The 13,905-nt window shown below is 36.6% G+C and overlaps 1 protein-coding gene across 1 annotated transcript in view; it reads right to left on the minus strand.

Moving 5' to 3' along the window:
• Nucleotides 1-13,226, minus strand: part of GPHN (gephyrin) — a 220,178-nt gene extending 206,952 nt beyond the window's left edge. The window contains exons 1-2 of the mRNA XM_010574278.1: nt 13,169-13,226; nt 12,790-12,868 (exon numbers count right to left, since the gene is read on the minus strand). Coding sequence (XP_010572580.1) covers nt 12,790-12,868; nt 13,169-13,226 — 137 coding nt within the window. The remainder of the gene's footprint in view (nt 1-12,789; nt 12,869-13,168) is intronic.
• Nucleotides 13,227-13,905: the final 679 nt, after the last annotated feature.

Genomic DNA, 13,905 nt, shown 5'->3' on the forward strand with positions numbered 1-13,905 from the left:
CCAAATCTTTACTAGTTCATCTATTACTAGTGCCTATATAAGCATTAGCAAATAATGAAGTACACATAGATACTCCATGTATTTGAACACAGAAATAACCTTTAATTCTTACTTAGCTCTTGGTCACAAATTCATTCCTTGAGGATGTATCTTTAATGTTGTTAGCTTTTGAAGAACAATATAGAGCACACTTAAAAATATGAATCAGTCTGTCAAGTGTGTTCCTTCATCCCCTTGTATGCAGAAAGGCCCTTGAAAAGCTATCTCCCTAAGGCTCATGGCAGAGCAGCATTCGTTCTTAAGCCAGGAAGAGGTATTAAAAAAAAAAGTATTAAATGTATTTCTTTCCATTTTTCTGGCAAATTCCTGTTTTCAGAAGGGATTCAATGCTGAAAGATCCTCAGGTAATGCATTTTAAAGCCAACTGCACCCAAAGAATACCATCTGAATACAGTACAATTAACTTCCTTATAAACTTAAAATACTTCATTGTAACTATACTTATAATGTTAGTTTTGAAAACCAAGATTCTGAGAATGATTTTAGATGAGTTTGGGGTAGGGATATTTATTGTAGATTGGTGGATAGCAAAGTTTGCAGTTGCTTATATACACAAAGCCAAGATGACCCACCTGTAGGCACAGAAGGCTGGATGGTTGCCGCTCAGGATGAGCATTTTCTGAGTTTTGATGCTTATTTTGTGAAAACTGTTCAATCTCAGAGTTTTAATGTTTCAAGATTATTGAAAACTCAAATACATTCTTGAATTTTTCTTAATGGTTTGTACTCTGCAACACAAACCTGAAATAATAGGATGATACTCTTGAAGCCTCTAATTTTCCCCTGAAATTCATACAGGTTTAGATGAAAATGATGCAACTGTTATGATAGGTTGAATTAAAATTTATTCAAATCTTGTTCCCTAATTTTCAGTGCATTGCAAGTGCAGTAAAGTAGGCACAATACTGAGTTTCCTGAAGGAAATGCAGACAATACGGGTACAGCTAGAGCTCCAGGCACAAAACAAGGCACAACAGCTGCTCGTGGTACCACATGCTGCTTCTCAGTCCTGAATCATGCAGCCATCCCAGAACTACAGGGGTAAAAATCTCGCAATCACATTGCCCTGTATTCTCTTCATCTGTATATGAAAATGAAAACGAAACTACACATTGATGTATTTCCTGGATTATTTCGCAATCTGTATAGTGAATGGCTTTCCAGGCTCTGTTAGAAAAACGTTTTTTTAATGTTAGCAGAAAAAAGGGAAGGATTCACTGAAAGCATCTTTACTTTAGAAGCACATTTGTATCTTTTAGTACACCTTTTGGGAAAATGGAACACAGTAGACTAAAAAACACCACCTATTAAGTAATAATCTATTAAAAAAAAATCACAGGAACAAATGAAATATGCTTTGTTAAAATGGAGAAGAGACATCCCAGTTTTGCATTCCCACATTTAATAGTCCCTCTGTGATCAACTCTGTAATTGAACTGTACTAAGCTATAGAGCACATTAATAGTGCAGAATGCTTGTGACAATGAGAGAAGCATACTGAATGAAGCGGGGGGGACACGGAGAACACACCTCTTAATGTGTATTTTTAAAATAGGTAATTCAATCATGTCAAACAACACTCCAGAGCATCCTGTATTTTCTAAAATAATCACCTATCTGAAAATGACACCGATAACAAATTTCACAGAAACGCCAATCAAAAATATCACTTCATAGACAAGATATATTATCAGATCCGAAACCAAATAACCAACAGAAAATAGAATTTTATTAGATTAAAAATTTCTATTACAATACAATGAAGGGGATGAAAGTGGAGGTAAGAAGAGAGATGCTGTAGCTAAAGAAAAAGCAAAAAGCTTAAAACAGAATTAGTAAGGGTGTAAAGGGAAGCATTTACTGTTGCAATATAACTGTGTTTATTTGAAATAACTGTCTGCAGAAAATCACTTGAGGTAATTTTTGAACCCTTGATATGTCAGTTTTGAACTTCAAGGCTGTCATCATCCATAGAAAATATACTATGTCCTGGTGATGCTCTTCTGATGTTTATATGCTAGCACGGACAAAGGGGAAAACCATGAGTGAAGAATCCGTGGTAAAATTCAAGTAACAGTGAAAGAAGGTGAGAAAAGTGTCTATGAAAACAACACAAGAATTATTGTGGATAACCATACTTCTTCCCTCTTAAGACACCATCTGTATAGATTTTTGCTGTACGGTGCTAAAAAGAAAGTGATTTTAAAGAGTCCCCCAGAACAAGTGACGGCAGGACAATTCTTTCTAATTAAGAAAGCAACCTTCAATTTAAATACAGTGAGTAGTACTGTATAAAAGCATGAAAACATCTCTGGGTAGCAATTTTCTGTATCCCAATGTCAGAATCATTCCTAAGATGTGTTGGCATAGGTTTCCTTTACATCTGAAGCTAGGTGTTCTATAATAATCTTGCTGTAGCGGATTATCCATTTCCCCTACTAACTTAATCTATACTGCAAATAAGCACAGAAATTTCATAGAAGCCTTCTCAAATAAGGCACTCTATCAAGTATTTATAGCTTTGACAAAACGTATCCTTTCCTACAAAAAGACTCATGTCTGGGGGTTAGCTCACAACTGATTTTCAGAAGAAAGAGCATTTCAGAAGACCATTTAGTAATTTTTAATAGTGAGATTAGAGGAGAGAAATTTTCTCCCCTGTAATAAATTATTACAATCCCTGTGTTGAGAGGCTTTTGTTCCTCCATTACTGGAAGCTCCAAATTTAAATTCAGTGATGTCAGGGAAGCTCACTCTACTATGAAGGACAAGTGTTTGCTGACGCCATGGAAAAAATGTTTCAAGTTCATACGTGCTCCACTATTTATGAAACTACCATTCGTGAAAGAACTATATAAAAATAGCCATACCAGCTCAATCTAAAGGTCCACATAACTCAGTATGATGTTTCTGGTGTTAAGAAACAACTGCTTAGGGAAAAAACATATGACATAGAGCATGATTTGTCCCCTGGTACAAACTTACTGCCTCTTGCTATCTTCAGTTCAGGAGGTTTGCTGACCTAGATGCTACATGCAGATCATCAGCTTTAATAGCCACAATAGGTCTGTCAGTCTAATTCCGTTTTTTGTATCTATCATTTATACTCAAGACTTCCAAGTGATGTTACATCAATTATTAAATACTCAGTTATGCTACACTTGAATAATTATGTACTTTTATTCATTTTAAACCTGTCTGAATTTTTTCCTGTCACAATTTCTGATCCATGAAAAACAGTGAATAATTGCCTCTTTTTTTTTTAAACTGCTATTCATTCTGTGTACCTCCACCACACATTGTTTCTTGGTTAAAGTTCTATTCTATTTAATTTCTTTGTCGGGAAGCTGTTCCAAATCTCTGCTTAATCTTATGATCCATATCATACCCCTTCTAGAATTTAATACAGTAATGAAGATGTAATCACATCCCAGGTTTATACAGTCATATTAATAGGTCTTCTGTTTTGTTCTTGATTTTTTTTAGTAAGTTCTCATACCTTATTTTCTTTTCTGAGAATATAGAAACACACGTAATACACTGCTGAGTGAGTATTAAAAGGATCTTCTCAGAGAACCATCCATGCAGGTTAACCTAAGATCAGCACTGGACCATCTCTCTCCTGTAGATAAACACAGTATTTTTCTTTCCAATATCTAGACACTATGAGAAGACAGCCCCTTTTAAATACCCAGAAAAGATCTGGATATAAACAGAAACAAAGACTAGAGTCAGGAAGAATGAGATCAAGTGAAAAGTCAGGTTAGCTGAGATTCAGATGAAGCCTGGAGGTAGCAAAACAGGCTTAGAAGATGCTGTTTGAGTTCTGAGAGTCACAGATCATCAGGGCGTGGAAAGCTGATGAAAATGGCAAATGCAACAGAAAAAGACCCCTCCAAAAGAAGCTTGAAATGAGAAGATCAAGAAAGGCAAGTAAGGTCACTAAGGTAAGACTAGAGAGTACAACTAGAAGCTGTAGTGGATTTGGGTTGGATGAGAAGACAAAAAGCAAAGCCAGAGAGATGTACAGCATAATCCCTCAAGGAAATCCCTAGCATTATACATGAAGCTTTTAAAAAGATCTTGGACTGTGATTTTAAAAAACGGAATATTGACCAGGAAGCTGGGCTGCTTTAAGTTCAGAAGCAAATGACGGCCTGTAAAATTATATTCAACTAAATGAACACTTTACATTCTACTCCAATCTATTCCTATCAATTATTAGTGCAAATGATTACAGAAAAAGGTCTTCTGATATTTAACTCTGAGAGTGTGACAGTACTTGGTACATACTCAATTCTTCTACTTCTTCTGTAAAAAGTAATTTTGGTCTGATCCTGAATGTACCCAGACACACAGCAGTCTTGTCTATATTCTTTCTAAATGCAAAGGAAAAAAACACAGTTGTATTATTACTCGTACAGTGTACTGGATCTGGCTGGGATGGAGTTGATTTTCTTCACAGCAGCTGGTATGTTGCTGTGTTTTGGGTTTGTGATTAAAACAGTGTCGGTAGCACACTAATGTTTTAACTATGGCTAAACAGTGCTTGCACAGCATCAAGGTCTAGTCTTTTCCTCATCTGCCACCGCAGCGAGTAGGCTGGGGGTGGGCAAAGACTTGGGAGGGGACACAGCCAGCACTGCTGACCCAAACTGACAAAAGGGATATTCCATACCATAATATTGTGCTCAGCAGTAAAAGCTCAAGGAAAGGAGGACAAAGGGGGGTAACATTAGTGGTTGTGGTGTTTGCCTTCCCGAGCAACCCTTCTGTGCGCTGAGGCCTGGCTTTCCAGGAGTGGGCTAAACATCTGCCTGCTGATGGGAAGTAGTGAGTTACTTCTCTATATTAAGGCTCTTTCTTGCACTATTGGAGATTGTAAGGTATTAAGACAAAATGATTTAAAAATTGCAACTGGAAAAATAAAAAATTGGCATGAATTCTAAGGTACAAGCAGAGTGGATACTTTTAAAATCAAGATTTAAAACATACATAGAAACACTTTTAATCAGTTTTGTGAAATTGTCTAGATTGAAACCTGATCAACGTTTCCCAGCCTGTGTCCTATGTATTTCTTTTCAGACATCAGATAGTAAAAAAGTAAAACAGAGCAAAAAGGACATGGCTTTTCTTTAGAACCTTTTAAAAAATGTTTTCTAGCATTTTCATTTATAAATGAAAGTTAAGTACATCTAATAAAAATAACATAAACTTTAACCTTGAAAATGAAGGACCTAGTAAATATCCATAACCAATGATGTTTCTTATTCCAACAAACATCATATATCCATTTATAACTCTTAGTTCCAGAACAAGCCAGAGAAAAATATTTCTTTAAACAGCTCCATAAAAGAGCGAGTTTCAAATGCATTTTCAATTTAAAACTTCCTAATAACAAGGAGCATACCTGGTTACAGATCCCATAATTATAGAGTGCATCCCTGCACCACAGAGAAGTACTAGAACTGAAAAGCCAGGTGGAGCACACAAGCTGCAGCTGCCATGCAATCAAACAAGCCTTTCCCCTCAGCAACACTTATCAGCCCAGACACAGCACTGGGGCTGCACAGCCTCTAGTTCCAGACCAACTTTTTCAGTTACTTGATTAGCTCATAAATTTCTTAATTGCAGGCTACTGCAAGGCATTGCAAGAGCAAAAGGAAGAAAATTCCTTCTAAGAATTTGGAAATTGTATTATGAGAGAAGACCGGTTTGTTCTGAATGTAACCACCACTGGTAGATAAAGCTCACATGGGGCTTTAAAGAGGTTACAGGAGACTGCTTTGGGCCAGGAGGTAAAAAATTATTAGAGTTGAAAATACTAAGTGCTTCAGAAAGACATTTTCTTATGTTCTGCTTTGTCACAGACTGCTGCTAAGGTTTTGCTTCAGACAGATGAAGTTGTTCCTACAGATTTATGAGTCATTAAGCCTAAACAGTCAAAGAAAAATGTATGCAATATTAGCAATTTTTGCTACAAACTGCCAAGGAATCTTGTGTGTTGAGAAAATTCTTTTCTTGAAGCGCAAGTAATGGAGAAGGTCTTCAATGAAGCTGCAAAGTAGATTTCCCTCAGATAATCAGCATGCCTAAACAGAGAGCCCCTTACAAAATATCTGTAGAAAACAGTTAGGGACTTGTTCATGTGAATGGAGGTAAAAATTATTTGGCACATGAACTACAGAACAGTCTCTGTGATACATCTGATGGAGTCTGGTTGGACTATGGAGAAGCCAAGCAGGGAAACTGGCCTGAGAATAAACCTTGGCCACTTAAGCAAGTTTTAATTACCTTGAAGGGAGGGTAAATACAATTTTTTCAGGCACATGCAAACTCTGCTTGCAGTTGAAGCAGATAAAGGCTTGTCTCACTCATTCCCCCAGACCAATCAGAAACCATCAGGATAGCATGAGGCCAATTCTATTTATATCAACTTTAAAAAGTGCTTATTGGATTAGACTCATCATCATCAATTACTGTAGGTAAGAGTCAGATGTTTGGAAGTTTGCCAAGTACAACTTTTTCATTGGATGCCATACTTAAAATAGGCTGCACTTCTGTTACACCTCAGTACTGCTTCTCTGCATAACAGAGTACTCTGGGCTACCATAGTGAGTCATCCAGGTGTCCTGACAAAGATCACCTGATGAAATCACTTGATACTTACAGGTGAGCTCACTAAGAGGAGACAGAAGAGGCAAGAGAAGTACTTTTGTAAGCCAGGCCTATTAGGGAAAACGTGTTAATGCAGTCAAGTAATGGACAAACAACTGAGCATGAACTCCCACTAGAATGCTGCTGCAGAACAAGGTAACAGCAGATAGGATTACAGAAGAAATGTTTCCTCTCTGTGCTGCGTTACTAAGACTAGCAGTTAAATAAAAGAAACAGGCATGATATTCATACATTATAACAGACACTGAAAAACTAGAAAGGTTGCACAAGGGGAGAGAGAGAGAACTATTATCATCATAACATGGGATTTGTAACCTTCAACAAGACAGAATACACTACTGATTTTCAAATTATGAGCAAAACCCCAAAAGAATGAACTTGGATACTTCCAGTTATCCTCAACGACTGCTAGACAGGGTCCTTCAAGTGAAGATACAGTGAAATTTTACATCCACAGACTTAATATTTATTTATCAGGTCTTCAATCCTACAGTATAGCTGATGTCCTCAGTCAGATAAAAAAATCAGAGCTCCTCAAGAATTCCTTTATCATCTTCAGTCCTTAAGATTAAGTGACAAATTCTAAAGCTCTCACAACTGCTTCCCAGAAGAAGTATCTACCTTCTCCTTCTGAGGTTGTAAAAAACAACAAGTGACAAAGATGACCTCTGTCAGACTTCTATCTCCTGTCATGGACAAATGGAATTCAAAGTTCATACAGGAGTTTCTAACACAGACCTGTTAAACTTGTGAATTATTAACATTTTGGTTGTCTTTCTAAAACAATTACATGGAGGGTAAATAACAATTTCTTCTCACAAATTTTACAAAAAAAACCCCAAACCCCTATATACTACAGAAGCTTTTTAAAACACCACCTGATCTCCTGTCAAAAGTTACCTGTTCTTACCTGTTACATTTATTTACCCTCTCTTAATTGAAGTCAGCTAACCTGAAGGAGATATGAAACACAGTTTAGATGTGATGTGATTTTGCCTAGAAAGAAGTCATGCAGAATCTCTTGGATCTGAGATTCTGTTAATCTCTGAAGATGTTTCCAAAACAAATGTGTATCAGTGATTATGTGCAGCTGCAGCTACTGAATTGCACAGAAAGATTAAAAGCATCCTCCTTTCTGTCTAGACAAGTATTTTATAAACTTTATGTCTATATACAGGCTAGAGCTAAAAGGAACATCTTATAAAGTGACCCTAAGAGCTAAAACCTGGGATGTCTACACACAGAACTTCTGCTTGAAGTAGGTGGAGGTATACCTAACCCTCTAATGATCTGATGGTTCATGCTTCAGAGGTGTATTTAAATAACTTCGTCAGAAAAGAAATTTAGTAGTAAAGAACCTAGGAGGAGTTTCAGGTGATAGCCATATTGAATTCTATCTAACCCATTTCTCTCCTAAGCACAGATTGGGTACTGAGGGTGGAAAAGGAGAGAAAGAAAAAGTGAAGAAAGAGTGTAGCATTCAGTCTGCTCCCGAGCAAGGAGTCAAACGAACTGACAAAAATTTTCTGTCTTTCCTTGAGCACCAGCTTACGAAATTTTGCCTTGCTACAGAGCCTCAAAGATCTCCCCACAAAAGCACGACTTTGCTAGCATCTTAAGCTGTTCCACTGCATTTTACCTCAGCTGAACATAGTCTGAAGAACATCTGCACCACCATCTAAGTACGACCAGGCTAGTTACTCCAATTACACCTGCTGTCTGCAGCTCTGCTGTTTAGGGTGATTCATGGAAAGACACCTGTAATCTTCTCATGTAGATAAATCTCCTCTGTAGAATGCAAAATTTTATATATCTTTTATGTGTTACGGGAATGGCAGGCAGGCCTGGAGTGGGTGCATCATCTAAACCAAATCATAGGCTTTGAATATTCATAACCATGTTAAGTTACTTATGTAAGAATCGAACTAAGTTCCAACTAGTTTTTGGTCATATTAACTACGCTGATGCCGAAGTGCCAGAATGCATACCTTTTTCACAGAAGAAAAGAAGAAAAAAAAAAAAAAGGGGGAAAAAAATGGTTTGCCTTTCCAGCTCTCTACACTTACACAGGATCAAATATACATAGACTGTAATCTGCACAGCTCTCTCTGACATTCGTAGAAACAGATTCCAGTTTATCTCACTGACATTTAGATTTTTTCCCAACTCTCCAAACAATCTCATCTGCTATAAATGGAAGTAATTCTTTCTCATCAGCCAAAAAGAACAATCCCTTTAATAATCTTTTATATACTGTAGGCAACTCATACTTCCTCTCTTCCACCGTTGTTTTCTAAATTAAGTAACACCTGTCATACACTGCACTTTCTAACCACCTTCTCCTCTTGCTGTTCTCCTACACGCCTCTAAGTTTTGTATGCAAAACTGGGCATTGTATACAGTAGAGACATCATGGGGCTCTGAGCAACCTGATCTAGTCGATGTCCCTGCTCATTGCAGGAGGGTTGGACTAGATGACCTTTAAAGGTTTCTTCCAACCCAAACCATTCTATGATCAGTGGCAACGAATAAAGAATAGCAGTTAATTCTCAAACCACCTTTTCAGTTGAACCTCTAATCAACTTCTTGTTCAAATTCAACTTTTCTGTAATTAACTACAAAATGAGATTTAATTGTAAAGTTGTTGCATGCCTCCTTCTCCCACAGCCAGTCAGCAACTCCTCACTTTATGTTTATTTGATATGCTTGGTTTTTTTCTTAAGCAGCACTTCTATTTTCATTGACAGAGTAAAACACATACAAATGGAAAGAGATGAGCAAACTCCTGATTTGAGCAGCAGAGCTGTTATTACTAATGATGAGACAACTGAAGGAAGATCAAGTTTACAGAGTCCAGACTGCTCTAGCTAGGAAATCAGTTGGGGGAAAAAACGACTACCCTGACAATTAGGCACACTTGATATAAATCAGACACTAATCAAAAAACCCTACAATGCTGTCTTTATAGAGTTTCATTTCGATGTAAAGACACACTTTCAGCCCTCCAGAAAAAGCCTTCTGTAATAACAAAAGAGAAGTTGTCTTGGAGCTAAGACTGGCAAACAACAAGGAGTTGCCAAAATAGCTTAGAAAATTGTATGAAGTCTCACAAGAAATGGACACCATTCAAAATGCATTTTACATGATGTATCAAACCATCCTACTCTAAAACCACTTAATTTTTTTTATACTATCCTCTTAGTGTATTATACTGTATTTCTACCTCTGCTGCAAACCCATCATCTACTAGTAATGTGAAATCCTGTTAAAAGTATACACTTATTATCTATTTATATGCTAATGAACCTTAAAATCTCTTGCACTCTCCTTGTTAAACTCTTTTATTAGTGTCGTATGTTACAAATGCACTGCAAACCTTTAAAGTGACATAGCCATTTGTAGAGAAAGCATCAGAATTTATGTAAATCTGATGTTGTTATCTGATATTAGATTACAAAGAAGAAAGGCAGTTTGTCTACAGTCAGAGCGAATGAGCACCAAAGAAACCCTAAACCATAAATATTAAACCAGTAAGAGGATGAATCAAATGTTATTTTGCTATTTCAGGTATCATTATAGGTGAAAATCTTAGCCAAATACTCTAGAGATTTTAATTAAACTTTACTTTTATTTCAAAAAAGGTTAAAACATCTCTTTGGCTGGCACTTTCATGCTTCTGCTCCACACTGTCCTTTGCATTTATCTTTGCATAATAAAGAATTCAGACGCCATGAGTCACCTACAAAAGGCTGGGCTGAACAATATAGCCTTAGACTGTTTCTTCATTTTGGAGATTCACTCACACTATTACATATTTTGCAAGCACTCTTAATAGGCACTCAGCTGCAAAACTGCAAGAATATCAATTTGGAAAACAAAACAGTCTATATATTCCTATCGTCAGGCAGGAAGAAGCAGACTTTTCTTGCAGTATAATCTGTCATACAACAGACGTGTCATAAACAGTCCTTGAGACCTAACAGATGTTTTGAGACTTTATTCAATCTCTCAAAGTGATAAAAATGGCTATGTTGTAGTCACTTATGCTTCTTATGCTACAAGCAACAGAAATCCATTTCATTTATTTTGCAGATTACAATAATTTATTACAATCTTCTTCATGTGAGTTATGGTCAGGGAAGGAAAGCAGAAGATTTCATCACTTGGTAAACAGTAAGTAAAATGATCATTCTACAAGAAAGGGAATTCAACCTTTCTGAAAGTAAACTCCAGAGGTGCAAAACCAAAACTATGTATAGCACATAAGCTCAAAAAACCACATAACATTCTCAAAAAGAAAAAAAACAAACCCCAAACACTCAAAAGGCAAATTTTTGTTGAAAATTAAACCTTTGAAATAGCCTTGACTTCAACGCTTAGATTGTAATTATTAAAAATTTGCATTAATTCTGTGAATCTAGAGCAACAATTATACTTATCCCGTGTATCTCTATTGTTTCAGAAGTATAAATTATCAAATATTATTTTCATAATGTCAGAATTTCCCAAGAATGCATGTATATACATGTCCTAATTTCAGCTGGGATACAGTTAATTTTCTTTCTAGAGGTATAATGTTTTCAGTTCAATATGAGAAGAATGTTGATAACACACTAATGTTTTCAGCTGTTGCTAAGTAGTGTTTAGACTAAGTCAAGGATTCTTCAGCTTCTCATGGCCAGCCAGCAAGAAGGCTGGAGGGGCACAAGAAGCTGGGAGGGGACACAGCCAGGACAGCTGACCCAAACTGGCCAAAGGGGTATTCCAGACCATGTGACATCATGCCCAGTATGTAAAATGGTGGGAGTTGGCAGTGGGAGGGGATGGAAATTGCTGCTTGGGAACTAACTGGGTATTGGTTAGTGAGTGGTGAGCAACTGCATTGTGCATCACTTGTTTTGTATATTCCAATTTATTATTATTATTATTATTGTCATTTTATTATTATAACTGTTTTTTTCTTCCTTTCTGTTCTATTAAACTGTTCTTATCTCAACCCACAAGTTTTACTTTTTTTCCCCTGATTCTCTCTCCCATCCCACTGGGTGGAAGGGTAAGTGAGCAAGCGGCTGCATGGTGCTTAGTTGCTGGCTGGGGTTAAACCACAACAATATGCATGTGTCATTTGCGGTATCAACATGACAAAATAAATTCTGCATCTGCTGCATTACTAAAAATCCCCTGTAACTGAAATAAGATGTCAAATATACCTTATTTTTCACTGCTTCTCAACCAATACTGAAAAATGTGCTCTGCCAGTGTAAAGGCCCATCATGTTAGGACCCACTGTGGAATGCACTACCATTTATGTTAAAAAGATGTGAATTTTTCCCCTTTCCCTTCCCTCATAACAAGTGGTACACTTGTGTACACTAGCGAGAACATTTTCAGCTAGTACTAAAGTTAACTGAAGAGGAAAAAAAAAAAAAAAACAAAACCAAAACAACCCAGACAAAAACACAAAAAGGTTTAATACAATTTCAAGTCTGGCTCAGAGCTCATGAGGTTGAATTTTATTTTAGAGGAAAAGACCACAGTGAAATGAAGACCACTAGTCTCCCCCTGAAGTAAAAATTAGATTATCTGCTCACACACTTGAATTAAAACAGCTAGTAGAGGAAGAAGTAAATATCAATTGACTGAAATCAGATACAAAGAAAAAAGATTCTATGTTAAGATAACTGGCAATAACATAATTAACCAGTAATCTCCTAATTTATATGCAGTTCCTCCTTAAACAAAGAAGGGCGACAATGTGCATACAACTCCTCCATAGAAATACGAGCATGCACAATCTGTTACCTCTGATGACTCTTGTACCCTTTACCATATGTGCTCACTGGATATTAGTTCACAAACAGAAGTACGTAAAAAACAACGTGGTTTTAATAATATTTGCCTGTATTAAAGGACTAACAACTTGGCAAGCATATTACCACTGAAGTACTAAGTGTACTTCATCATATTAGTTCTTCATATAATTACAAAACTACTCACAAGGATATCATGAAGAAGCTTTTCTTTGCTTAGCAATAAGAGCCAGATACTCACAAAGAAGGGTCTTGGACCAGATCTTTAAGGTTTATCCCACTACGATCCTCGGCAAGGTTCCTGAAGCAACTGTCACTCACTAAAAAAAATAAAAATAAAATTAAAACAAAACAAAACAAAAACAGAGAAAAGAAAAAAAAAGGTGGAAATTTAAGAACAAAATGCAGTTCTTTTGATTAACTAGAAACACTTTTTGGTGTTGGGTGTAATTTGAACATTCATATATAAACTCCGATTTTCAGTGAGGTTTTACCTAATTTAAAGATAACTCAATGGAAAGTGATAAACACTGTATCACAGATTACACAGAAACAATCAGTTTCAGCTGGTGTCCTTACTACTTCTCCACCTGTGGCTACAAGAAGTCTCCAACACAAACACTGGGTGCACAGGTATACACAGATATCCATATGCTTAACAGTAGTGTCTTTAATCATGCACCGGTCGGTATTCTTTACCTAATGAGAAACAGCAAGAGTTGCTATATATTTAAGTTCACAGTTGTTCATGGGTTAGCAAAGATGTTTAATATGAACAATATCCAAAACAAGCAATTAAGAGCAAAAATTTATTCAAATAGCTTATAATTAACTTATAAAGTGCATGTAAAGCAGCTAGTTACTATAATAATTGAAATTACAACACAGTAAATTTCACAGAAGTTTAAGAGTATTAGTGTGCTTTCATTTTCTTCACTACATTAAATTAAAAAAAAAAAAGGGGGGGGGGAGGACGGGGACACAGGGGGAAGATGACGACGTGATTTAAACCTGAAACTCCAAATCCATTTTCTTGGTTAATTCTTTCAGCACATGAACCCCATTCCCACAAGCGGGCTCATTTCTCTTAAACAACACCTCGGTCAATTTGAGAGATGGAAAAAAAGTAGCGGCACAAATGCTGATCAGCATCAATTCAATGGAATTACAGTTATTTCTGACTATAGCAAACTTTCTGAAGGACACAGAGGTTGTGATATGGCAACCTCGTCTCACCATTTTTTTCTTTGATTGTATGAGAGTCAGAACACTGGGAAGCTGCAAATTTGCAAGCAAGCCGCCTCCTAGGTTCCTGTTCTAGTCAGACTGAGAAAACATAGATGCCTCAGATAAATGT

This window comes from Haliaeetus leucocephalus, unplaced genomic scaffold, assembly GCF_000737465.1.
Source record: "Haliaeetus leucocephalus isolate CR32 unplaced genomic scaffold, Haliaeetus_leucocephalus-4.0 Scaffold417, whole genome shotgun sequence".
Lineage (NCBI taxonomy): Eukaryota > Metazoa > Chordata > Aves > Accipitriformes > Accipitridae > Haliaeetus > Haliaeetus leucocephalus.